This window comes from Vulpes vulpes, chromosome 11 (assembly GCF_048418805.1).
Source record: "Vulpes vulpes isolate BD-2025 chromosome 11, VulVul3, whole genome shotgun sequence".
Taxonomy (NCBI): Eukaryota; Metazoa; Chordata; class Mammalia; order Carnivora; family Canidae; genus Vulpes; species Vulpes vulpes.
The window spans coordinates 10,878,519-10,905,721 of NC_132790.1; the positions used below are offsets into that span (position 1 = coordinate 10,878,519).

At 36.5% G+C, this 27,203-nt stretch overlaps 1 protein-coding gene across 50 annotated transcripts in view; it reads left to right on the plus strand.

Annotated features, from left to right (window-relative positions):
- Positions 1 to 27,203, plus strand: part of SOX6 (SRY-box transcription factor 6) — a 581,952-nt gene that overhangs the window by 443,847 nt on the left and 110,902 nt on the right. For 17 of the 50 annotated variants that reach the window (XM_072725559.1, XM_072725577.1, XM_072725571.1 and 14 more), the window contains 2 exons: positions 9,389 to 9,509; positions 20,545 to 20,624. In XM_072725559.1, the coding sequence (XP_072581660.1) occupies positions 9,389 to 9,509; positions 20,545 to 20,624 (201 nt within the window). Of the gene's footprint in view, positions 1 to 9,385; positions 9,510 to 20,544; positions 20,625 to 22,097; positions 22,221 to 27,203 lie in introns of all 50 variants that reach the window. The other 33 variants (XM_072725550.1, XM_072725570.1, XM_072725557.1 and 30 more) reach the window with 3 other exon arrangements.

Here is a 27,203-nt window from a genome sequence, read left to right on the forward strand (position 1 = left end):
GTGGATAAGAAGCATTCATCTTCACTAGTCTTTGGAAATATCCAAAGTAATTGAATAGCTCAGTCTTCTGTGATGGCCTGGTGACCACTAACTGTGACTATTTGCATAATAGTCAACTCTTCACTTCTGTAGTGATAACTGTTTGTATCTGATTAAAATTAAGACTGTTTTAGTTCTCTTGACTTTTCCAGAAGTTGCAAAAATTGAGATTTGCTGTTCTGCTTTAACCAAACAAATGCACACATGGGGATAACAATATGCTGAGTTTATGCAGATTTTACAGCACGAATCTGAATAAAATACCCACTAATAGATCCTTAAGGAGTAATAAACACACATGAATTTTCCTTAGTTGCACTTTAAAGTGATTTTAACATACTACTAGACCTTAACAATAATATTTAATTGACAAGATTATGCATTTGTATGGATTGAAAAGGTGGTAGATATCTAATTCCAAATGAATCATAAATTTTACTTTTGCATAACATGTTTTATTAATTTCTCTATGGCCAGGATATTCTACTTCCCTCCTGGTGCGAGTTTCTTAAAATATAGTAAGATAATTTAAACACATTTAATTAACATTTATCATCCATTTTATAAAGTAATCTGACTTTTGTCCTCATAAATACTCTCAAAATTTTCCTAGGTTATAGGCCATAGGAAGACTATGGAAAGATACCTAATGGAATTTTTGTTGTAATTTAGTTTTCTTTTAAAGCAAATCTTACCTTTCTCTGTTGACCCTATTCCAAAGCAAGCTGACAAATCAGATGATTTACACTACTATATAAGTGAAAACAAACCTACCACCACTACCTGATAAAATAAGGCTATAGACTTCTCTAAGGCATCTTTATATTCTCAGTGCCTACCTAGCATAGTACCAGTCAGATAGTGCTAGGGGCTCAATCAGTGGCTGCTGAATAGCTGAAGACAGGTACTGTTGACTTCCTTTATGAAGTAACATGTTTCTTGGGAGCCTAAGAAGTGATCTTCTATGTGTGGAGCTCTTTATTTCAGAGAGTAAGGGGACAGACAGATAAGTAAGAGATGCTAGGAATTATAATTATGTTAGTGCTAAATCCGTGTTCTTTTCTTTGAAAATTCAGTATTTAAACAGAAAATGTACAAATGAATGAAAGATAAAATAATGGCATTGGCTACTGATGATCCTAGTAAACTGATAGGATATTTAGAAAATGCAAATCAAGTGGGTATGTACAGTATACTGAGAATATAAATATCAGTGTTAACACAAAGGACAGGATTGACTCTTTCAGGGCTTTTAACATTTCTCCCTGAATAGGTACCTAAAGAAGAGTTTTAAAACATAGACTATTGACCTGATAGATAGTCATTGTGCTCTTCCTCTCAATGATCATTTCTGTCCTAATGTAACTAAGGAAGGCACCTGGAAAATGCTAGACTGTGATGTGTGTTTAAACAACTATCTTAAAGACCAGCCTAGTAAAAGAATTGCTTTGTTTGCATGTCTTACTCTTTGTAGTGAGAATAGGGACATAGTGAAGCTGGGGCCAAGATGTATCTTTTCTATTTCTCCTGTCAATATTTTAGATATTTTATTAAATGAATTTAATAGTGTAAATGAGTAAAGATAAGTTAACTACTGAAGTTATTTTCTGTTTTTTCTTTAAATTAACTTCTTATTAGAGTATAATGTATATAGAGAAAAACATATATCCTAAGTGTAAAGTTAGCTCTTCATTAAAGTTCAAGCTAAAACCCAAGACTTTGAAATAATAAAGCCTGAGTTTTTAAAAGGATGTCTTTGAACTATATCTTGGTTTGTTCTACCTTTCCAGGGTTTTTCTTGGCCCTTAGTGAGGATTTTGAAAAGAGGGGTGGCAATAGCATGCAAAGTTCTTGGAAGAAATTGCACTATATTAAAGATGAATGTTAACAATGGTAACAAGGTGTTTCGTGTATTATCCTGGTGGGACCTAAGAGAAAGAGACAGAGATGAGGGGGAAAGGGACAGAATATCATCAACAAACAAACAAAAATAAAGCAGAACTTCAGGATGCAGCTACATTTTTGTTCAATGCGTACCCATCAGAAGTTGATGGGAAGTGTCTGGGAAGATGGGACTCTGTGTTCTCAAATACTCTTCCCTGTCCCAGAATTGTTCCTGATGAAAGTTGATTTTTTTTTCTCCTGTTAGAGCTAGATAGATTCTCTATAAGCAAAGATTTGCTATCCTCTATTAGCTGTAGCAGCCAGACATTAGCCAAATAAGACAAATGACAAGCAAAAGAGGTGGTATCAAGATGTATTTAAGTCATCATTATTTTTTTTAATTTTTTTTAATAATAATAAAAGTCATTCATTGCATTACTTATAGATAGGTATGCCATTAACTACTCCAAGATTGTTGGTTCTCAGAAAACTGGCTCTTAGGTCTTAGATGGTTCTCACATTGATCAGTTGACACAAAATGCCTCCTGTATCATAATGCCTTATGATAAGAACAGCAGAGCATATAGAAATATCAATGTCACAGGCCATTCATGACACTCAATTTAGTTGGAGAAAGATGTTTAATGAATTGAAACAATTAATGAGTAAGCAATAGGCCATAGACAATACAAGGCTCCTTTGTGTACTTCCAACCCTGGCCAACCAAGAGAAATTCAATATGCCGACTACTTCATCATGCTAAGGCAGAGCAGAACATAGTCAATACTTTAGGTAGGTTTTAAACAAAAATGGGTTTGAAAAGGTTTATGTTAAGGCATGGATTCATCCTATCAATGAGACCCTTTCCCTCCTAACTCTCCACTATTAACTGAGATCAATATACAGTTTGGCATGTACTTTTTAGGACTAGAAAGATCCCTTCCCTGACCTTGAAGGCTTTTCATGCGAAGTTTCTGAGTCCCTTGTTTCTTTCACTCTAGACACCGTGGCTTGTTCAGTGGTAGCACTTTATACCAGTGACTCAGCTATTCTTTGCAGTAAAGAACAGGACCTTTAGGAAATCCCCTCCGAATCCCCTCTCCCTCTCCAATTGCTTTTTCTCACTCTGTATTTTCTATCTCTGTCTCCCTTTCTGTGTCATCATTTACAAATATTAGAAACATTCCTTCTGACAGACTATGGAAGCTTTCTTCAATTAAACCACATAAGGAATGATTTACTAGAAATAAGCATTAAAATGATCTTTACTTGCTCACCGTTTTTAACTCAGTGATAGACATTAACATGCTCACGATTTTCAATACACATACGTATTTCCCATCACCAAAAAAGTTAAATAATCCTCATGAAAGAGCAAATGAGTCCCCCTGAGTGTCACTCTGTTTGCATGTTAGCGCGTGGCCAGGTCTCTGCCAAGTGGCTCTCTGATTGACTGCTGCAGATGCTCTTTCTCAAGTATTCTGAGTCATATCTTTAGTACAAGTCTTCAGGGACAAACAATAGCACCTGTTCCTCACAAGATATCAGGCCAGTTAGCCCATTCATGTATCTTTAATGAAGCTCTGGGGCAGATGGCAAAAAATGGCATCATCAACAACTTAGCGCAGAGAAAACGAAGGGGATAAGTGTCGATGCAACAATGCTGTTTCACGAATAGGAAGAGACAGAACCCAAGTGTTTCATGCACATCTGCTGCTGTCTTGATTGTCTGAAAGACGTGAGGAACACCAAGCAATTAAAATTTCCGGGCATGGAGCCCTATTTGATCAAGAATGTGTTCCCCACTTTCTCCAAAAGGGCTGCGCTTTGGCCGGGGACTGTGGAAATCTAAAATCGATGGACGAGTGTACTTTGGTCCACGCAGTTGGTTTCTTTCCCACCGCACCGACTGAGCTCCTCCCCTGATGGAGCTCCTGGCTTCTCGTTACCCAGCCTGTTAGTGCTGACTCGTGAAGCAGTAAAAAATAATGCAGCGTCCTGCTCGGAGATATATTTTTGGCCACATAATGTTTTGCTCTTTGTATTAACCAAATCAATTTTACCTATGGAATAATGAAAGGATCTTTGAATTTGTGCTAAGAGAAAGCTACACTTTCAAGAAAAGAAGATGCTATTTGAAATTTTGATAACTTCTTGGAAAAGACATGTGGAGACTGGTCATTCTTTGATGGATTGAGGGGGATTCTATTAGTTTTTCTTCTTTAGTGAAATATTTTTGGAAGTTGCCATTTCTAACGTGACTGCCTTCCCTGGCATGTCATCAAATGGGAAAATAGGATGGTGGGAAGAAAGAGGGAAGGCAGGCTTATGTTCTTCAGAGCAGGATGGGGCTTTTCTGTGTATTCAAAATTCTTTGTTTGCCCTAAGCCCTGATGCTCAGTGCAGTAAACTTAATTCACAGCTTCCGTAGGAGGAAAATATTTTGGGTGCTGATGTGATTCTTAGGTGGCTACCAAGCCCTCTCTCTTTATCACTCCTCCCTTCCTTGTCCTTACTCTCCATTTCTGTCCCATCTCCAATCAGTAATTTTCTCGTAAGTACAATAAATGGAAAGCTCTGAAAGGGGGAAATTGTTGCTTTATGACATACTTGCTTCTCATATTATTTGTATGGGCCATACTGGTCAGCTTTTTATAAAAGGTGGTAATTGGAAGTATTCATAGACCTCTATTACCCTTGTGAGTTTAAGTCACATAATTCCTTTAAAGTGATATCACACTGGGGAAATCTGAATAAGGTGGTTGGACTGTATCAATGTCAATACCCCAGTTGTGATATTGAAGTACAGTTTTTCAAGTTATTACCACTGAGAGTAGAGGACACCTGGGATCACTCTGTATTATTTTATTACAAATGCATGTAAATTTACAATTATATTTATAAAACTTCCGGTCAGTTCTTATTACAAAGAGTAATAATATTCCTTATCTCATTTAGAACTGTTTAGCAAAAGATGACTTGATGCTTAATATAAGATGGTACCTAAAAGTATAGACTTCGAGCCTGACAAACCTGGACTCAAACCCTAGCTCTACCACTTTTTAATTGGCCAAGCTACTGAATCTCTCAGGATTTTGTCCTTCTCATTAAATGAATGAAGAGAAGAATAGTGAATACCTTATAGAGTTTTGAGGATTACATGAGATAGATCATGTAAACCACCTTTGCAATGTTTGACATAGAGAAAATACTGGAGAATATTATTAGTGGCTGTGATGAAGAGGATGATTACCATTACCATCATCATCATCACTATTATTACTTCTGTAATTAAAGTTAGAAGAGGAGCGCTTCATCATCTTCTCTTAGCCAGAATTCTAATTGCTGCTAGGTATCTTGACTTATCTTTAATAAGGGGCACTCTGATTTTTTACATCATTGTTTTACTTAAAATAAGTTAAAGGCAATTTTATCAATCAGAACTAAATGATCATTGCTAATGAATGTATTATAATAAGTTATCGGAATTAATTACAGTAGATTTGTGATCAGATTGTTCTGGGTAGAAAATAAGAGAGAAGGAACAAACTGAAACTGAGCAACATAAGATCTGAAATACTATCTGAAATACAAAATTATTTTTGGTTGCAGACCTCCAGATTTCTCTCCCCAAAGAGCATACACACGTGATCTCTCTCTCTTTTCTATCACTCAAATCCATGTGATGTAGTGGAAAAAGCACTAGAGAGGGTGCTGAGCAGTTCTGGATTCCAGATCCAGCCCTGTCATAGGCACTGTGTTCTCTCAGGCCATGTCTTTTAGCTACTCTACCCACCTTTTCCCTATGTGCAAATTGTGAGGTTTGAATTCGATTAGCGATTCTCAGAGAGTGGACCCTGGACCAGCAGCACCAGCTTTACCTGGGTACTTGCTAGGAAAGTACCTTCTCAGACTCCACCTCTATCTACTGGTTTAGAGGCTCTCAGGGTAGGGCCGACCAGTCTTTGTTTTAACAAGCCTTCTGGCTGAACTGGATACATGCTAAAGTTTGGGAATCACTGCCCTGGATTGCACTGTGGTCTAATTTTTAGATCGTTGAACCCAGCTCCCAGAGCTTCTGATTTGTAGGTCTGGGGTGGAGCCTGATAATTTGCTTTTATGAAGTTCTCAGGGGTTGCCAATGTTATTGGTCAGGTACCACACTTTGAGAACCACCAGGCTAGATCAACTCCAAGCTCTGTTCCAACTCTGGTTCTATCATTATGATTACTTTCACAATGTCTTCTGTCACCCTTCTTCTTTACTTTGTCCCTTGGTTTATTGACACTGCCTCTGAATTAATAGCATTGAACATTTCTAACATATCTTACTTTGTAGAGGGTGATAGATGGGAAGGAACTTCCCTAAATTCTTATAACTTATGTTAATATGAAACATCTACAACTCTTTGGCATTGAAGGTGACCCTAGATGGTTTAATTAGTTATCTCATGTACATAGCTAGTTACAAAAGAAACATCTTCAGATACCAAGGTTCAAGAATTCAGATCTGATGCTTAATTGCCATTGATCCTTTTATGTTGTCTCATGATCTGGAGAGCTTGAGAACCAATGTAGAAGTAAAATTATGTTTTCATCCTAAGATGCTGTTTAATGAATAATACTAAAGTTCCCCAAATTATATCTTCACATGGTCCTTGTAATCCCACCTCTTCTTTTTCATGGTTTTCTAGATAGTTGGGATGGGATAATGCTCTGTGAGGCCTGGTGTCTGCTAAGAACATGACAAGCCTCTGCCTGTCAAACTGAATTATTTAGTTGGTTCATGTTTTCTTTTTTGAAGTAGAATTAAGGGTAAGAGCCACTATTTCTTGTTTTTTTTCTTTTCAGTAACATGGTAATTTTCTAAAACTGAATATGCAAACTATGTAAGAAAAAAAACAAGGCCCTAATATTTCTTGAGTACCTGTTATGTGTCAGTCACTGTGCCACAAGTGTTAGTTTTCTGGTCTCCTTAATCCCGACAATAACCACATAAGGTAGTATCATTAGCTTTTACACGAAGAAACAGACTACAGAAAGTTTAAGTAACTGTTCACGATCACACAGCCAAGCAGATGGCAATATATAGATTTAAGCTCCGATATGTTTATCAGCAAAGCCTTTCTAGGCATAGTAGATTCTGAACAAATGTGTGATGAACAAATGAATAAAGGAATAACTACATCACATTATCTTCCTAATGCTGAATTTGAAAAAAAAATAAGAATCATAAAGTTAAAAAGGCTCTATAGATCATTATGTAGTCAGGGTTTTAGTTATGCTTACACTTTAAAGTATCTCTACCATATGGGTGTCCAGCCTTTACTTGACCACCTCTAGGGAAATGATGCACACAACCTCTTTAATCGGAGTCATCACTGAATAACTCAGTTTTAGAAAATTCTTCTTTAAGCTTCCCTAAAATCTATTTCTCTGAGCCCATTTCTGCTTTTTGTAATTGTTCAGACTTAATCTGATTCTTTTGCCATAGTAAGATAGTCTTGTATCTTCTCTCTCCCCAGCTAAATAGCCCCCATTTTTTCAGCTACTTCTCAAGACCCATAGCACATAATAATAACTTAATAAACGTTAGTTACAAAGAATGAAAGAATAAATACTCTGCCTAGACTTCTCACTTTCTTGTTCCCCTTTAAAGCATGGAGCATCCGTGCTATTCTAGGCACATGCTAGGAACCATATTTCTAGAAGTAAATGAAATGATTTCCTCTGATCTCCTCTTGCCCTGAACAACAGTCACCTACAAAAAAGACCGTTTTATTTTCTGACATAGAACAGTGCCCTCATCTTTGACATCTCAGGTTTGCATCAGGTCACAGCAAGCTGGAGTTGAACAGCAAACCTAGTGCTTTTCTTCAGGGTTAGAAAGGCAAGACCTGGGCACAAGGGGATCAGCTCCAATTTACGCAGGCTAAGTTTGTACTCTAACGTACAAAACTCGGGCTTACCTCAGCTAAAATGGTAGAAATAGCTGCCCAAAGCTAGTTTCTTTCACGCCCCACTGGCAAGGTAGTAATTGCACAAAGACCTTTTTATTATAAGTTGATTTTCTTGAGAAATGAATTCAGAAAAATACTGTAAAGTGTTTATTTTTTGCTTGCCCTTTATTAACCCACCTCTTAGGGCTTTCCCTCGAGAAAAACTGTTGGTAAATGAAACCTCTTAGACCCATAGAGAAGCATTTTTGCATCACGTCCCCGGCTATGGAGGGAACAGGGACAGGACAAGGCAGGTTGGCGCTATTTAAACAGGGTCATCAACCAGTATATGGAATTTTGCCTAAAGAGAAGATTTAAGAATTTAAACAGGGGAAGGGTTTAGAATTGATAGAATTAATGGAAATGTTTGTATCTTAAACAGGATATAATGCAGCTATTTTTACACAAGTAAAGATCCCAAAGACCCAGTTTGAACTTAGAGATCATTTCTGTTAGTACATCCTAGTTTTGGTCTTTAAATAACAAAAGTCCTGTAGTTCAACCTATAAAATCATACACTAAAAGCCAGGACAAAACCTTCCTGTGATGCTATCCTGGAATCAGGGTAGCTATGCATCGAGTGAAAAAGGGAGCTAGGAAATTAAAATGTGATTTCACAGCCATGATTTTGTCATAGCTCTTATTTTCTTTATATAGAATACAAATACTGATATAGAGTGAAGATTTTCTATTTTGCATTTTTGTGCTCTTTGATACATTTATTGAGGTCAAATGAAATTTGATATAGTAGGATTTATTATGAAATGCTCTCTGAATACAACTCCATAATTACTGAGCTACATGGTAGTGCATAAAGCTGTAAAACTGCTAAGCCAGACAAGCAATTTATATGTTACATCGAGGTGTGTATGGCAAAGAATATTAGTTTAATTGGGAGCCAAGATGTAGTAGCCTTAAATCTGAAGAGCTATATGTTTAACATAATGCGGTAAGGCTTTGAAATAAGATCCCTAAACTGAGGAGATACAGCTTTTGGAATATATAACAATTAGACATTATTTTCTGACCAAGGATACTAAATACTGTTTTCCAAATAAAGGGCAGAATGCAAAGCAGGTGAAAGGGCAAAACCTTTCAACATTGCGCAGTGTAAAAAGCAAACTTGTCTCTCCTGGTCGTTTTGTTAACAAAAAAAAAAAAAAAAAGAGAGAGAGAGAAGGAAAGGAAAAAGGGAAGGAAAAGAGTCAAGATAAAATAAAACCATTCACCACGATTTGGTGGAAGCAGGGATGAGGCAAATACACAACGAGGTTGTGTCCTTGGAGTGCTAATGGCATCTAAGAAGGGACTTGGTGACTTTGGATCGCGATTTCTCAGGGAGCAGATTTGGAATGAGGTCAGAAGTGGGTGGCTGTTTGGGTACCAGCACAGCAGCAGGAGTGAAAAACAAATACTTCTTGGCATACATTTGCTCTATCTGATCATAGGCTCTCTTCTGTTTAGCAGGTTCAGGGTCACATGCCTCCGCTCATGATCCCAATTTTTCCACATGACCAGCGGACCCTGGCAGCAGCCGCTGCTGCCCAGCAGGGCTTCCTCTTCCCCCCTGGAATAACATACAAACCAGGTAAGTAGAGAGGAATTTAACATTCTTTTGGAAATGCTAAGATCCCCATGTTTTTGCTGAGCAGTCACAACAAACACAGGAGCATACAAAGGAACCATGAATAAAACGATCATAAAAGCTGATTTTCACGTAAAATTAGAAATAGGAAGTTAATTGGGAGGAGGGCATGTTAATAAACTCACTGGTTGCTAAAAACTTTTTTAGCACTCTTTTTTCCACTTGGTTTGTTCTGAATTCACAGACAGAATGCTACTTTCCCTGGGGACCACAAATTTTTGTCAGTTCTCTCTCATACCTTAACTGTGAATAATTGTCTCTGGTTAAAGACCCTTTCCTCCTCCTGCGAGCTTTCATGCTCGGTTACAGTGGTCACATACACTGTGAAATGTTATTGTTGTTTGTTGTCTGATTTCTCCTGGAAGAAAAGTTAAAACTGGACTGATTTAATTAGCTCACCACTAAGAGGTAAGATTCCTTTTGATTTTAGTTTAAATAATGAAGCATTCAGTAGTTATTTTCTCATTCATCTTTGAACCTCAAAATCAGGTCACATAACCTTGCAGTGAAATATGTTTTGAGACGATTTAGCAAATGTTATGATTTTTCTTTATTCCTCTGAGTTTACTGGACTCCTGGGGAATTCAATTAGGGACATAATGGTTTGAAGCTTCTTTCAGAGCCTCCTTGTAAACAGGGCTTTAAATGTTTAAAGATATGTTGCCAAAGGAATCCAATGTAGGAAGATAGTGAAGTAAATAAAGTCAACCTTAATTTCATTTGTGCATTCTTTGTAAGTGACCTCAGCTCAGAAGTAGTGACCTTGTTCTACTCATTAATAATTTCCGTGTCAAGTTCTTTTTAACATATTAACCTGATTATATTAGCCACCAAATCTGAGTGCAACAAATCTGAGTGCAGCGGTTTCTTTGTGTAGAGGGTTTATAAAGCGAACAAAGGCATTTTAATGTGCTTAAAGTAATAATAAAATATAAATCACGTTACTGAAATCCTCAGTAAGGAAGCTTACTAAAGTAGCATAAAAACAAAGCTAGTGAATTTTAGCATCTATTTTAATTGCTCATTGCTATCGATTACTATTTTGCATTTGGTAGATTACTACTTTCTTTGAGAGGAAAGATGGGATGCCTGTCAAACCTCAAATGTTTTGAGGAATAGAGATGTTAAGGAATTGGCTCATTTTGAGGATTGCATCTAATTAATCAGACCTTGTTTTACCCAAAGATTTTGGAATACCTGAATGAAAGAAAATTGTATTGTTCAAACTGTCAGAATTTGATTTTCCTAGGGCAGAATTTGTAGAGCAAGGGATATTCCCTAGGAAACTGATATCCATATTGGGGACAGGAGTATATTTTGTCAGAGACTATTTTCTCTCAATGCGGGGGTTTGGTCCTCCCCTGATCTCTCTTGAGTAGTTCTGAGCTATTTCTCAGTCTTGACTTCCTTGGGAACACCAAATCTCACTCGTCCTCCCTCTACCTGTCTTAGAAATCTCTTCAATGAACTATCAATGGAAACCTTTTATTTAATTTCAGTGTTTCTGAATTTAAAGTGCTTCACATTTAAAAATCAGGTATGAGCCTTATTTTCTACTGGACACACATCAATATAGTTGACATGTTACCTAATTTTGCTGAAACAATGATGCCATTTTTCATGGGGAGATGTGTTGTTCTATAGTTAATGAATTTGGACCACTTTTTAGAAATTCTTTTCACCAACATTAATGAGACAGTAGTAAGTACTGAAGAAGAATATGGAGATTGGGAGAATATTATTTCACAGGAGTGTTATCTCCATCGAACAACATGTGTGCAACATACAGCAGTGTTCAAGGGGTAACAGAATTGTGTTTGATTATGGTGGCTTAAAACCTGTTGGTTAAGGCATGACAGTGGATTTGGGCTATGGGACAATTTTTGATCACAAGCAAGGCTGATAAAATAAGGTATTTTCTGTGACCCCTACCTAGGTTACATCAGAGGGTTTTATTAACCAGAACTCTAAATTCTTTAATATTTTGACCAATCTGGGTTTTATTATAGATACAAATTATACTTTAAAGGATTAAAATTATTTGTTCTTATATAATTAGTAGAGAATATATACCAGGGAGACTTAATCAGTACGGTGTTTTTGTCCTTCATGTGAATTGGGGGAGCAGAATTGTGTTGGACTGGAGTCTGGACTAGAAAAATTTTTTTGCTCCAAACTGAGCTATGATAATTTCACTTGAAATACATGTGAAACAATGATTAAATTTTTATTTTTTAAGATTTTATTTATTTATTCATGAGAGACACAGAGAGAGGCAGAGAGAGAGGCAGAGACAGGGGAAGCAGGCTCCATGCAAGGATCCCGGGACTCCGGGGGCACTCCCTGAGCCGAAGGCAGATGCTCAACCACTGAGCCACCCAGGCCTCCCATTGATTAAATTTTTAGAAGGGAGTAGTTCTGTCATATATATAAAAGCATTGAAATGGTGGCCTCACTTTATATTTTGGTTCCTAGTCAAGAGGATGAGCAATCACTATCTTGGTCTTTATAACTTACAGACTAAATGGTTCTCTTTTTGCCCTTTTCCACCTTCCCATAACCTGAAACTGTTCCATAGTGTTTGTGCTTTCAGCTGATTGAATAATTGTCTTGATTTCTAGACAGCACAGGCTACCTGAAGTTGATGTTCCCTGTCAAAGTTGACTGTTTCTGAATCCATTATTAAGATAGTCTAAACAAATATACTTAGGGCTCTGGACCTTCTTCTTTTCCCCTAATTTGACTCATTGCTCTGGATACATCAGGGTCCCCTGTGTAGTGAACACCAAACAAGTCCTCCCAGTTTGGTGGGTTGCTGAGAAGGCATGTGCCCTATAGGGATTGTGCAGTTTCCAGGGAATATCTATCAGGTTAATATCTGTAGATATAGCTTTATTGAGTTTTGACCCTTAATTTTTTTTTTTTTTTTTTTACTGTTCTGTAATTAGACACATCATTCTAGAAAAAAAAAGTCTTCAGGGCTCAGAACATATACCACAGGGGTGCCTGGGTGGCTCAGTGGTTGAGCATCTACCTTTGGCTCAGGACATGATCCCAGGATCCTGGGATCAAGTCCCATAGGGAGCCTGCTTCTCCCTCTGCCTATGTCTCTGCCTCTCTCTATGTCTCAAGAATAAATACATAAAATCTTTTTTTAAAACACTGCAAAATTATGTTTGTTTTACTCTTTCACATCATAAAATAGAGACACAGCAATCTGGGGCAAGATTAAGCACCTATATTTGAGAAAATTAAAAGATTAAGCCTCTTTCATAGCTAGCGATATGTATGTCAGACAGGATTGAATTGCCTATAAAATAAAAATAATGGATAGCCTCCTTCATAGGCCAGGGATGGTGCAGCTGACCCATGGACTCTGTGTAGTTCAGATTTTTAAAATAATTGCTGCTGAGCAGCCCGTGGCTTCCTAGGAGATTCAGAGAATAGGATCTCTGCCTATGCCTGGCTTCTCCACCCACTTATTATAAAATAATAGCTGAAGCCTCCTGAGTAGTTGCTTTGTGCCAAACACTGTGCTAAATATTTCACATGGATTATTTTATTTGTTACTTGCACATGTCATTTAGCCTTGCTGAGCCTCACATTTTTGTCATCTAAAAATATATGTCCACTGCTCAATGTGGGTGTGAAGATTAACTTTGTTAAAATTTATGAAAATTCTTTGAAAACTCTAAGGTACTAGGTTTTGAGGGTAAAGTCTGACCATGAAATTAAGTAAATTTAACATTAAACTACATCCTTACCCATTAAAAATGTCCAAAAACTAAACATTGGACTGAGATAAGCTTATATCACTATGCATAATGTTTCCAAGGTCCACCCATATTGCATTATATATCGAAAGCTCACTCTTTTTTATGGCTGAATAATATTCCATATGTCTGTGTCTTTGTACATATATGTGTGTGTGTGTATAATATATAATATGTAACATATTATATGAATAGACAAATAGTTTGTTTATCCATTCATTTGTTCATGGACACTTGGGTTGTTTCCACATTTTGGTCATTGTGAATAATGCTGCTGTGAACATTAATATACAAATATCTGAGTCCTTGCTTTAGGTTCTTTTGGTTATTTATGTAGGAACAGAATTGTTGGGTCATATGGTAGTTCTGTGTTTAAATTTTTGAGAAACTGCTAAACCGTTTTCCACAGAGGCTGCACCATTTTATACTCCTACCGACAATGTAAGAGTTCCAATCTGTTTACATCCTCACCAACACTTGTTATTTTCTAATCGTTACAAAAATATTATAGTGATCCTAGGAGGTATGAGATAATATCTCATGTGGTTTTGTTTTTTCTCTTTGCTTTTTAAAAATATTTTATTTGTATTTATTCATGAGAGACACACACACACAGAGAGGCAGGGATATAGGCAGAGGCAGAGGACTGGATCTAGGATCCCGGGATCATGAACTGAGCCAAAGGGAGACACTCAACTACTGAGCCACCCAGGTACCCCTCTCATGTGGTTTTGATTTTCATTCTCCTAATGATTAATAATTATGAGCATCTTTTTATGTGCTTAATGGAGATTTATTTATTTTTCTTGGAGAAAGTACTTTGTCTAGTACTTTGCCTAGTTTTTAATTAGGCTGTTGGTTTTTTGTTATTAAGTTTCAGGAGTTCTTTATATATTCTAGATATTAATCCCTTATCAGATATATGTTTTGCAGGTATTTCCTTCTGTTTGCCTTTTCATTTACTTGATAGTATCATTTGATGCACAAAAGCTTTTAATTTTGATGCACTCCCATTTATCTATTTTTTTTTCTCATGGTCTATATTTCTGTTATCATGTCCATGCAATTGTTCCAAATACAAAGATTTACTCCTGTGTTTTCTTCTAAGTTTTATAGTGTTAGTACATATGTTTAAGCCTTTGATCCACTTGAGTTCATTTTTATATGTTATTTAAAGTTCAACTTCATTCTTTTGCATGTGGATAGTACTGACATCTTAGCAATGTTAAGTCTTCCTGTTCATGGACATTTCCATGTATTTAGGCTTTAAAAAATTTTTTAGCAATATTGTATAGTTTTCAGTGTGCAAGCCTTTCACCTCTGGTTAGATTTCTTCCTAAGTATTTAATTACTTTAGATGCTATTATAAATAGAAATGCTTTCTTAATTTTCTTTGTTCATTGCTGGTATATAGAAAAACAAATGACTTGTGGGTGTTAATTTTACAAGATTACAACTTTTGCTAAATTTTTTTAGTTCTAGTAGCTTTCTTGTAGATTCTTTGGAATTTTCTACACATATGATCATCTCATATGCAAGTAGAGATAGTTTTACCTCTTGGTTACCAATTTTGATACCTTTTGCCCTCTCTCCCTTTACCTTTCTTTCTCCCTCTCTTTATCTTTCTTCTTCTCTTTCTCTCTCTCCATCTCTCTCTCTCTTTCTTTTTGAACAGTGCTGGCTTGAACTTCCAGTATAATGTTGTATAGCTGCAGTGAAAGCAGGCATCATTATCACATTCCTGACCTTAGAAGGAAAGCTTTCTGGTCTTTTACCATTGAATATGATGTTAACTGTGGATTTTTCATAAATATCCTTTATTGTGCTGAGGAATTTCCCTCTATTCCTAAATTTCTGAGAGTTTTTATCCTGAAAGAGTATTAGATTTTGTGAAATGCCTTTTCTGCATCAATTGAGATAATTATGTGGATTTCTTCCCCTTTGCTCTATTAATGTGATGTATGACATTGATTTTGTGTGTGTGCTGAACCACCTTTGTCATCCAATATGTATATTGGAGGTATGCATAGGTGTGTATATGTATTTATAAATATACATGTATATACATATATATATAATACATATTCTCATATACATATATACCTTATATATAAAAATATATATATTCACATTTAATTTTCTTGGCAACTCTAAGATAGGTGGCATTATATCTATTTTGTTAAAAGGAAAAAAGGTACAAATGGTCAAATAAGTTGATTAAGTTTCCAAGCTTTCCCATCTAGAAATTAGAAATGGAGACAGAATTCAGACTGAAATTCTCTGATTTGATATTTTATACTCTTGCAGACATGGTTTAAGTATGTAGGATATTAACAAAAGTCTAGCTCTTTATTTGCTGTGGAAAATATGTTATTTATATGTATGGATTCATCGAAATGGCATCTTGTAATGCTAGCTATTTCCACCTCTTTTAGAATATGTAAAGCTGAGGTTTATAACCACTATTACTGGAATACTTGAATAATTAAATTTATCTACTGGAAGTCAAGACAGTTTTTCTGAGGTTCTTTAGATCAGTAATTTCATTTTTAAATAAGAGTATTGAGGTCCAAGAAGAAAATATGCACATCCACATAAACTAACCTAGTTTTCTGGAGATCAAGATTACTTTGACTATGCCCTCCATCACATATGGAAGCTATATCATTTATGAGCTATACTAAGGTATGAACTTTGAGTTGATTTTTTAAATTTCTTGTAATGGATGGATTTATTTTTTTGTAATTTATTTATTCATTAGAGAGAGAGATTGAGAGAAAGCATGAGCCAGAGGGGCAGAGGGAGAGGGAGAGAAAATCCCTAGCAGACCCCATGCAGAGCACAGAACCCAACAGGGCTTGAACTCATGACCTGGAGATCGTGACCTGAGCCGAAACCAAGAGTCAGACATTTAACTGACTATGCCACCCAGGTGCCCCATAATGGATGGATTTATATCAGTTTATCCACATTCACTTATTTAATTGCTATTGTGACAAATACCATGGATTTTCATATGATTGGCCGGCGGTCTGGATGTATCTATGAAATAAGTGAAGAAATTAAGATTGATCCTTGATTCTTATCTTCTATAAAGATATGAAGAATAATGCACATGTTCTTAGAAAATGCCCTGGGATCAAGACTTTTCTCATCATTGATCCGCTCTTTGATGAATAGAGGAGAAATTTAGCAAGAGAAATAACAGCATGATGACCTCAGCAATATACACTTTAATCCTTCCAGTTTTTTTTTTCCAATTGTCCTCCGAACAAATTGAACATTGTATTTTATTTTTAGGATTCTAAATGTGTCATTCATTTACCTGCTAACTTTTTCTGCAGTGTGATGCCTCACAAAGATAAATTCAGATTGATTATGACATTGTTTCAGAATATAGAAGGGTTGTAACATTTTACTATTCTCAATGCAGATATCCAGGCAAGATGCAAAGTGGTATGTCCAAGTCTATACTGATGGTTGTTATTGAAATATTTCTGTATTGTAGCAAGAATGAGGATAGCTTATAGAAGTGAGGTCTACCTGTAAGTGGTTTAGCAACTCAGATAATTTACCATGATCCTATGATGCCACCACACAACAAACTGTGAGATAGGGATATGTAGTATATTTTGATTTCATTTTAGAGGGCAGGAAATGAAGTGTGAGATTTTGAACCAGTTACTGAAGAGTCACTGAATCCTGTCTTCTAGGTTAATGTATTTTTATTTGTCTACTCCTTCCAGCCTCTCTAAATTATTTCCTCAGTAGGTTAATTCTGAAGTTAATATCCCAGGAGACTACAATCCAGTCCCTTGTCTTTCTGAAGAATCAAAGTAAATGAACAGAATTTTACCCATGAGGTTTTTGACTTTTTATTTTTATTTTTTTTTAATTTTTTTTAAATTTATTTTATGATAGTCACAGAGAGAGAGAGAGAGAGAGGCAGAGACACAGGCAGAGGGAGAAGCAGGCTCCATGCACTGGGAGCCCGATGTGGGATTCGATCCCGGGTCTCCAGGATCGCGCCCTGGGCCAAAGGCAGGCGCCAAACCGCTGCGCCACCCAGGGATCCCGGTTTTTGACTTTTTAATAAAAGTGAAATTTATATTTGAATTACAGAAACTAGGAGTATTTTGGCAGGTGGTAGCCTGTATCTAATGGGTTCTGGGTTCTTAATACAAGTTTCCCCTTCTCCCGTGTTTAAATTTTAATAAGTTTGGGCCACATTGCACTTTCTTTGAAATTTTTTTTTAAAAATGTACTTTCTCTCATTCAGAGACTCTTGCTGTGGAGCTGGTTTGGTTCCAAAGGAATGCTGTCTATTGTGACAAATGAAACTAGTATCAGGCAAATTTTCCATAAGTTTTAAATCCTGTTTCATATTTGTTTTGTAATCTCCAGATAAAAATAGTCAGTTTGAAAATCTAGAAGCCTGGAAAGATGAATTTACAGAATGGGCATTATTTCCCAAATTGGCTTTTGGAGATTGTCTTTTTACACTAGAAGTAGCAAGGGCCAGATTACAGTGGTGTCTAAAGCCAACCTGTTCCAACAGGCTTCATCTTTCTTTGTATAAATTTAGAAAGAATGGATCCTCACGCAAGCATTTCAAATCCAGAGACAAATTTGAAAAAAATTGCTACAACATGTTGACTGATTTCTTGCCAAGTCAGCCACTGAGAACTTTTACTTGACCGACTCTTACAAAGAGAAAATTAAAGGGGTGGGGGTGAAGCACATAACTTTGTTATTAAAAAATTAAACTTTGCGAAACCCTTGATTCCCTCTCCTGCTTAACATTTTTCTCTGCTGTTTTTAACCCCCTTCTCTTCTTTGCTCTCATCTTCTCCCTCTCTTGCCTTCCCCCCCCCCTTTTTTTTGCTGTCTCTAATCATTCTCTGTAATAGACTCTGTTTTCTAATGTATTCATTTTTACTTTTAGTATTGATTCAGTAATATGTTCTGGAGAAATAGCTTTCGATAGATTGTATTCAGATACACAGATTCAAACTGGCAGAGAAGGTTAAGAACATTTTAAAAATATGCTTGTCAGCAATGGAAAGAAAGCTGTTTGTAGCCAGCAGGTGAGCTGGAGAGTACTACAGGGTGTGGTAGAGATAGTAATAAATTAACTGGCAAGCCAAAAACTATAAAAAAAAAATCAGCTATTTCATAGCATAGAAGCATGACAGCTATGAAAAAAGGAGTGCCCCAGGGAATTCTTTTAGAGTTTGATTTTTTTAAATATGTTTGACATGAAAAATGTTTTAGTACAAATAAAGCAACTGGTATTAAACTTACAGGGAGGGGGGTTGTGGTTTAGAGTTAGTATGAATAATGCATGATATTTAAAGAAAGAACAGCTCTAAAATGTTCTGGGAGGCAGCCCATGTTGATGGTTGGAATGGTGATTTTTTTCTCCCTATTTTTGAAGCATCATTAATTCAGTATCGTTTTGTGATTTTTTTTAACCTGATAAGATATCAACCGAAGAAATACTATTTGACTTAGATTAGGATATTCTTTCTTCACATAATTTAGTTTAAATATCAAGAAGATCAGCAAAATTGTTTAAGCATAAAGCAACAGTCATTTACTATAAAAAATAATTTGGCCTAGTTATCCTTTTTAAAAAAGCTCATGTAGCACTGCAAACTAAAATCAACCTCACGGAAGGGGAAAAACAAGATCAGATATTTTGAACATTACTCCATAGGAGACCAGCACAATATAGTGTGAGTGAATGCATTGTAGCAGTGCTCCATATGCAATCAGAAGCCAATTGTTACTGGACTGTGTACAAGCACACACTGTGCTCAATGGTCTGATGAGGTATTATGGATGTGATGCAAAGAGACTGTGTAGATTAGAAGCTAACAATTTGTTAAAAGTGAAAGCAACTTAACATTTATGTTGGGCCAGCTGAGTAGCACTTCATGTGGCAAGCAGGATGAGCTCCAAGAAATGGGGGGGGGGGGGGGGGGGGATGAGGGGTTGCCAGGAAGGCTCCAGGTATTAGTGTCCGTGCAGAAGAAAAGAGATTGTATTGCTTTCCAATTGACTACCTTTATTGCTGTGATTCTTTCTACACTCTCTCTTCATTATTACATTCAGCTTTCAGTGTGGAAAAGTTCATGCAAAACAGCATGATTATTATAAATGTCAAAAATGTGTGGAGGATCAGCCTATTAAAATATAGCCTAGAGATAGCACATAACACTGACTTTAAATAAGTAGCTGCAGCCCAAGTGATACTCCATTAAATCACTGATATTGTGTAATTTATCCACGAGTATTAATTTTGAATTCAGTCACCACTATCACAATACATTCCTCATTACTTTTTCTTGGTTCTTCACATCGCTGCACGTAGTCTGTGCTCTTAGGTCACAGAAAGGACTTCCTTCCCTGATTTAGGAGTGCTATGAAGTCAGACATTGAGGTGTAGCATTGATCTCTGCTGAACCTTGCTCAATCTCTACTAGACTTTTAATGTGGATATCCTATGTAAAATGTGTGGTTATTTAATCAAATCATTATCAAAGAATCTGTGATAAGCGCCTACTGTACATGAACCTGCACTAGGTTCCACCAGAAGTTAATCCCAAAAAATATGGTTTCTACTCTTGTGGAGATACCAGGCATTTTACAGAATGCTGGCAGATAAGATTAGTTTCCTTCTCACTCCTATCTAATTGAAGAGGTTGCATTTTTAAATTTTTTTTTCTGTTCTTTTTTGTTAATAAAATAAAGTTTAGGGTTATGGACAGTCAATAGCCCATAATCTTTTTTGGACTCTAATACTCTGCTTTGCCTACCAAGCCAAAACTTTTGTTGTTCCAACATAAAAACCTTAATACTTTCTCAGTGAACTGAGTGTCAGCCTGGCTTTAAGATATTTTTTTTACTCTTAAAAAAATGATGTATTACAAGATTTGTAATGGAGTGAACATGCTTGAATTGCACATTTAATTTTTTTAACATCACATTCATGTTTTGCCAGTTTGCCTACCAGCTATCTGTTAACAAAAAGTTCCAAGGCAGCACTGCAAGTCTATGCCCAACTAAGCCTTTTGTTTCTGCAGATGTTTGGGCTTAGAGCAATGTTGTAAAGCTCAGGCAATCCAAGGACCATGTTTGTACTTGTCTGCTGCGATTCCCTGTGCATTGTCTAAACCTGTATGCATTGTTCTTTCCGACAGGTGATAACTACCCTGTACAGTTCATTTCATCAACAATGGCAGCTGCTGCTACTTCTGGACTCAGCCCTTTACAGCTCCAGGTAAGTGCCAGAAGAAAAAAATGTGGGATACAAGCCAGTTCTTTAGTGGAAAACTGCTAACCAGCTGTATGCTAAATAATGGCCTGAATGTTAAATAATTTTTAAGTGTAGCCTGGAAGGATTAACACCTTGTTTACTTACCATGCTGAAAATAGAAGAGAAAACTGCCAATTTTAGTATTTTTAAAGGAAAAATGATATTATGACTTAGTACTCTATATTTTCTATCAGGTGAGTTAATGGTTTTACAATTTTTTATTGCTGGCTGCTGCTATTGGATATGTTAGCTTTTTCCATATCAGTTTTCCATCCACGTCTCCATTTGTGTCCAGATGATCTTTTACACATGAACATCAAAACAGAAAACAATGTTGGACATTTTCCTTCTTGCAGTTTATAGATTAGGTGTTGTTATCACCAAATTACCTTCACTGTTCAGTAAAATGTAAACATATTGCTCTGGAATATGTGTCCTCTCATTCTCATCTTTAGCTTCATGCCATGTCAAAAGTCTGGGCATGGCATCCAACCGCATTCTGGATTAGGGTTCTTTAGTTATAATGCAAGACTGGGGGAGAAAGTTTTGGAAGCTGGATGAACAATCATTTGTACCTTATCTTCTTCACAGTAAAGTGAGGGGTTTACAATAGGAACAGGCGATCTTTATACCCATCTAGCACTGCCATTTTAATGGGAAAATGACTTTGAATATGAATATATATTTTAACAAAAACAAAAAAAAACGCAAAAAGATATTATCATTAAAATAATGGTTAAACCTTAATGAAGAACTTGAATTTCAATACAGTGGAAAGTTTAAAGATAGTCTTTTATTCTTATAACTTACTGTGATTATTTTTGAGTTTTCTTACAAAGGAATAGCATCTGGCTAGGCATTTTTTTTTTTTTTGTCTTTGCTATTCCGTATATGGCTTGAGTATTAGAAATGTGCAAATATTTTCCTATGAAAAAACATCATTGTGAGCATTTTCAATTGGGTCTGCAAATAAATAATTTTTCCAATACTCTGAGTTTTTGTCATAAGCTTCTTCTGGAAAGCCTGGACGGCCTTACCCATTATGGTCGACCTAGCAGAGCTAGACATTTTGCCTAACAGGAGCAGCAGGCCTACCTTTCTTCCAAAACTTCACCTTTCCCACTGCTAACACTGAAACTTACTGCAGTTGGAAAAATCTAAAAGGAAACCTCCCTCATATTAAAGCTAATCTGTTTCTCCTTTTCCCATAGCTATGCTAGAGTATCTTCTCGAGTCAGAAGGAAAAGTATGGAACCAGTACCATTGCTTTATCCCATAGCCAAGTTTCTATGAAGGACAGTGTCTGCTTCCTAAACCTTCTACTTCTATTCTTTGGTGTGATCAGTACCCTGGATTTAGAAATATGTGTTCTGTTTCATGAGTTCTGACAGTATGTTTTGTCTTTTTTTTTTTTTTTCTGAATATGCTACTAAACAGAAGGGTCATGTCTCCCACCCACAAATTAACCCAAGGCTAAAGGGCCTAAGTGACCGTTTTGGCAGGAGTTTGGACACCTTTGAACATGGTGGTGGCCACTCTTACAACCACAAACAGATTGAGGTATGAATGCTTCCATTGGTGCTTCATTGGGTGGGGGACTGGATTGTTCAGTCATATTCTAGGCTTTTTTTTTTTTTTTCAAGTGGCAAACACTCGACCTAAACACTAAAATGTGACCTTTCCCTTTTTCTCATTCCTAAGGAGGCTCATTTTTGCTCCTTTTCTTTTACAGATGGCAAGCCCCAAACCAATGCCCCTAATAACTTAGGTTGTTTATTCCTATACATTTAGGCAAATTCTGTACATGTGTGCTCGAAACCATCCCCTGTTCCCTTACTCTTTTGCTTCTTTTATGTAGTACTATATAATATAACTTGTAACTTATAATATAACTTGTAATAACTTATAATATAACTTATGTAGTACTATATAATATAAACTATATAACTTGAACACTTAAAACAATCTCATTTGACTATATAACAACCCTGCAAAGTTGATAAAATATAATTCTGCCTATATACACTAAACAGTGGAGGTTCAGAGAGACCAAGGCTGTGCAATATTCCTGGAATCAGAGCTAGCACCCAGGATTTTTGACTAACTCAGGGTTCTGAATTTTGTTTTCTCTGGCTGAGGTAGGGCTAAGTGCCTGGACCTGACTGGTTGCTTTTTTGCTCCATGAACTTCTATAGTATCCCTTTCATATTTAACTTCCAGTCAAGCTTTTTGTTGTTTTTGTGGGATATTCTTACCACATGGGAGGAGATGGCTTTTATGGTTCTTTTGAAAACCCACCCCTTTTCTTCTATAGGGGTCTAGTCCTCATGTCTCTAATTTCATGCTTGATTTCTCTTTCATATCACTGGAATCCCTCTCCAGTATTATCAGCTACTGATGGGCTGTCAGCTATCTGTTGAATCACCAAAAAAACTTGGAGACAGGCTACCTCAGACTGAAACACACATTAGCTTTCTGGGTTAGACCTAATACTACATTTTGTATTCTAACCTAGGATGGGAAGCTCAGTCCCCCAAAAAGAAAATAATTATATCAAACAAAGTTATATATTCAGATCCTATTGGCTCTGGCATCAAACACTATATAATCAACTAACTATCCCTTTGCTATTATCTTCCCTGCTGCTTTTGAATCTGTATTTTTGAAAAACAATAGAGAAAGCTCACTCCTAAGAAGAAAGAAAAGGACAAGATCATAAACCATCTTGGAAGTAGCCTAAGGAAGAGTTCCAGAGCTTGTTGCCTGCCTTCCTCTTTCCCTGTCACTTTGATATAACTTATATGGGGGGTTCCCACCCAGACATGACCAGGCATATACTGCAGAGTATCTGCTATCTTCTAGACAGCAAGAAGGCATTTCTTTTGCAAAGCTTTCTTTTGACTAAAGAGAAGGTACCATATTTCTGGACATTCTGAAGATTTACCATGCCTAGGATTGCTAAAATCTACAGATAACTGCGTATGAGGGCCAAGACTTTCTGTGTGATGACAGTTAGCAAGCTTACATGCCCAGGACAGATCGTTCGTTAAATGTTTAAGTGCTTGGACGAATGTGAAAGCAGGTGGTCTTGGCTCAAATTCAAGACTTCCTCTCTATGACTTTTATTTTCTCTTGAGGTGTTGAGATCTATCCCATCAACCCTTCTCCATCAGCAGTTTTCTACCCCATCGCTTCTTTTACTAATTTTTCACTTAGGTTGACTTCTCACCATTCCGGGACCCCTGATGCTGCCAAATCTGGCTTCTGTTGGGTTTCTGGAAACTATGATGTCACATATGCGAGTGCCAGGTCTGTGTAGTCCTGTAGCAACGTTGATCTAGAAGCACAACATATGCCACACGTCTGTCACTTTCATTAGGATTAATAGAGAACCAGTTAGTGCAGGACTCCTCAGGCTTTGCAGCTTAATTTTGGGCCCATTTGAAAGTTTCCTGGGTTTCTGTTTATTCTTGTTCTCTTTTCCTGCTTTCATTTTTTGCATTTTTTTTTCCTGCATGTCAGGAAACCTTTGCTGTTTGCCTATATGGTAGACTGGTTGGAAAAAAAAATTGACCTTCTTTGAAAGGCAGGTTTCCCAAACCTTCCTGGTATGAGTATTCCATGTTTATGGGGACAGATCCATGAAAAACACAGTAGACATACATGTCTGAGCTACTACAGACACTAACATTTTAAATCATAGGCAAAAGTAGGGAGAAAATTTAATATCTTGCTTTATTGATTTTAAAGTCTGCTTTCTTTTCTAATGCTTCCCTCCTTTGACAAGCTAAAATGTCACAGCTCTGTTAACAATCATGAGCAATAGACAGACTATTGATACTGAGGAAGCATTACAATTATGTTAACTGGTTTTATTTCTAAACAGAGATTCTTAGGAAGAAAAGCCCATAACACATACATGCCACCATCACCCAAGGCACCACCTTCATATATATCTGGCTGCATTGCTCAGAGCTAGTCCTCTTTACCTGATGTTATAGTTCATATGTTCTTCAAAGATTGGCACTCCTAATATCAATGAGCCTGGATAAATCTTAACAGCATTTATAGTTCTACACTGAAAGCCTGAAATCTTGTTATCAAGTAGAAAAAAAAAGGTATTTAAAGTGCAGAGACTCTTCTTATATTAGCATATTCCAGTTCTCTCTTTCTTTAAAATAAGGAAGATACAGGAAAGACTTTTTTTTTTGTACTCTGTGCTGATCTAAGGCATGGTTTTCTCTGTCTCAGGGGCACAATAGTAGGAGAGAGAAGGCCAAAGAATGCTATTTTTAGTTGAACAGTTCAGCAGATGGAGGCATGAATACTCATATATCTGAAGGTTGAGGGGCTTGAACCATTAATTTTGATAATGTATTTAACCCTGGGAACAATCAGAAACTGTAACTCTAAGGTTACAGTGCTTTTGACCTTTAGAGAACAGAGGGCACCTGCTACAGTAAACAATATATTATATTGCTACTTATTCCAATTCTCTACCCTTATAAATTTCAGGACCAGTTGCCATTTGCTTTCCTCAGCTCTGTTAGCATTGGTCCTTCAAGTACATCAAAAAGAATGTTAAGGAAGGGGGACCCCGTATAATGAGGCAGTCATGTAAATATGGCCTTTAAATAGCTAAGATGTTAAATTGTTTCTGAAAAAATATTGTCTCAGAAACTAAGCTCTGAGTAATTTCTTTCTTTTTTAAATGAAAAAGTAGTTTCAATGTATCAATTCATTTTATGAGGCTACTTTCAATAGGATAGATCCTTAAAAGTAATTTGTTCTGTTTTTTGTTTTGTTTTGTTTTTAGCTGGGAGAAATGTTGCTTCATAGAAGTGGCTTATATTAAATACAATCTGGTACCATATCATGCAAAGTGATACACCTGTCTCATGCTTTCTTATTAAATGATGCATGCTTCTCTTTAGCAAATACAGCAGTTAAATATCACACAGCTTAAGAATTTCTAATTAAAATATCTCCACATGTCAGCATATTGGTAATGTATTATTTTAATCCATTTATTTTGTTTATGAAACAGTGACATATGTTTAGATTGTGAAATATATGAGCCTTAAAAATCACTTTATTGAAGAAAATTAATTCCTACAATACTGTCTCAGTAATGTGTTCACTCACCCAGTCAGTTACTGGCGGCACTGCCAGTCTTAATGTTGGGTAGACACACTTACCAGTTTTATCTGCATAACAGTCTTGGAAGGAAGCTATAGCAGTTCTTTTTTCTTAGTGCCAAATGATAGAGTTTCTCTTTCCTTACTTTTTTTTCTTTCTCATTAATTCAAACCTGCCCCCCCCCCCTGGCAAAAAAACACACTTTTTGTGGCTTTTTGTTTGTTTGTTTAATACAATGAAGGATGGGACTGAGTGTATGTACAGGAGATTCTGAAAGACCAATCAAAATTAAAAACAAGCTAGTTACCTTTTCAAAGTTAGACATAGTAATTTGTTTGTCAGCAGGGAGATGTTTGGGTCAGCCCTGAGATAAAGTGACTGTCAGCAGTTATTCCTACAAGACAAGTAATTTCACTCAATGTATTACTGACAGATTGCTCACTTCTCTGAATCACCAGAGAAAACAAACTTAATATTGTTACAGGCAGAGTTTCTGTCTTCATTAGCCTCAGAGAATGATTTTTATCGAGCATTCAAAGCCTACCGAGCTTTAGTTGGAACATATTTTAACAGACAAGTTCTTATAACGATAGTATGGGTAGTAGCCTAAAATGAAAGGAATTAAATATGAAAATTTAAAAAATATCGATATAAGTAGATTTTCACTTTTATTCAATGGCTGCTATGTGTACTTCAGGGAAGATTTGAGGAAAGGGGTATAATTAGAGCCTTAAAATGCTAGGAAGACCTATCAATCATAAGTTACTCTTAAATGAAACTATTAAAGTGTTGCCAAGTTTGCAAGGATGGAGGAGAACAATTGAAGTTTTTGCAGAAGTAAATGCAAACACATATTTTATTTAAATGATATTGTCAATTTTTATGTTACAAATGGAAAGTGAAGAAGTACCCATCAACGTTGAGAATGCTCTAATTCTATTACAGTTCCAGCCTGAATTTTTATGATACTGTGTTTAGATGCTCTTCTCTGGCTCATACCCTGTTTTCTTGTTTGCAGTCATAAACACACCTCAGTGCTGTAGAGGAATGAGAGGGTGAGGTGGCTTTGCTAGGTAGGCTTGAGAAGTCATCATTTCTAATAGAGAATTGAATAAACAGTTGATTAGAGTGACCTACTACTAGCTACCCAATGGAGAAAAAGGAATGCACTGATTCAAAGCTTATTTCGAGGATGCCGACCATGGGGCTGTGCTTTGAGGGGAAGTGCTTTCTTTTCTCTTAATCAGCTTTCCCTCACCCCCTTTGTCTTTAAGGGTGTGGTGGTCTTGGGAGCACTGTTACAACTGGGATTAGGTGACTTGTGTGCTAATGGAAAGAATTCTACTTTGGAATCAGAATCTTGGATTAGAGTTTCTGCTGTTACTTGCCATGTTGTCCTATTAC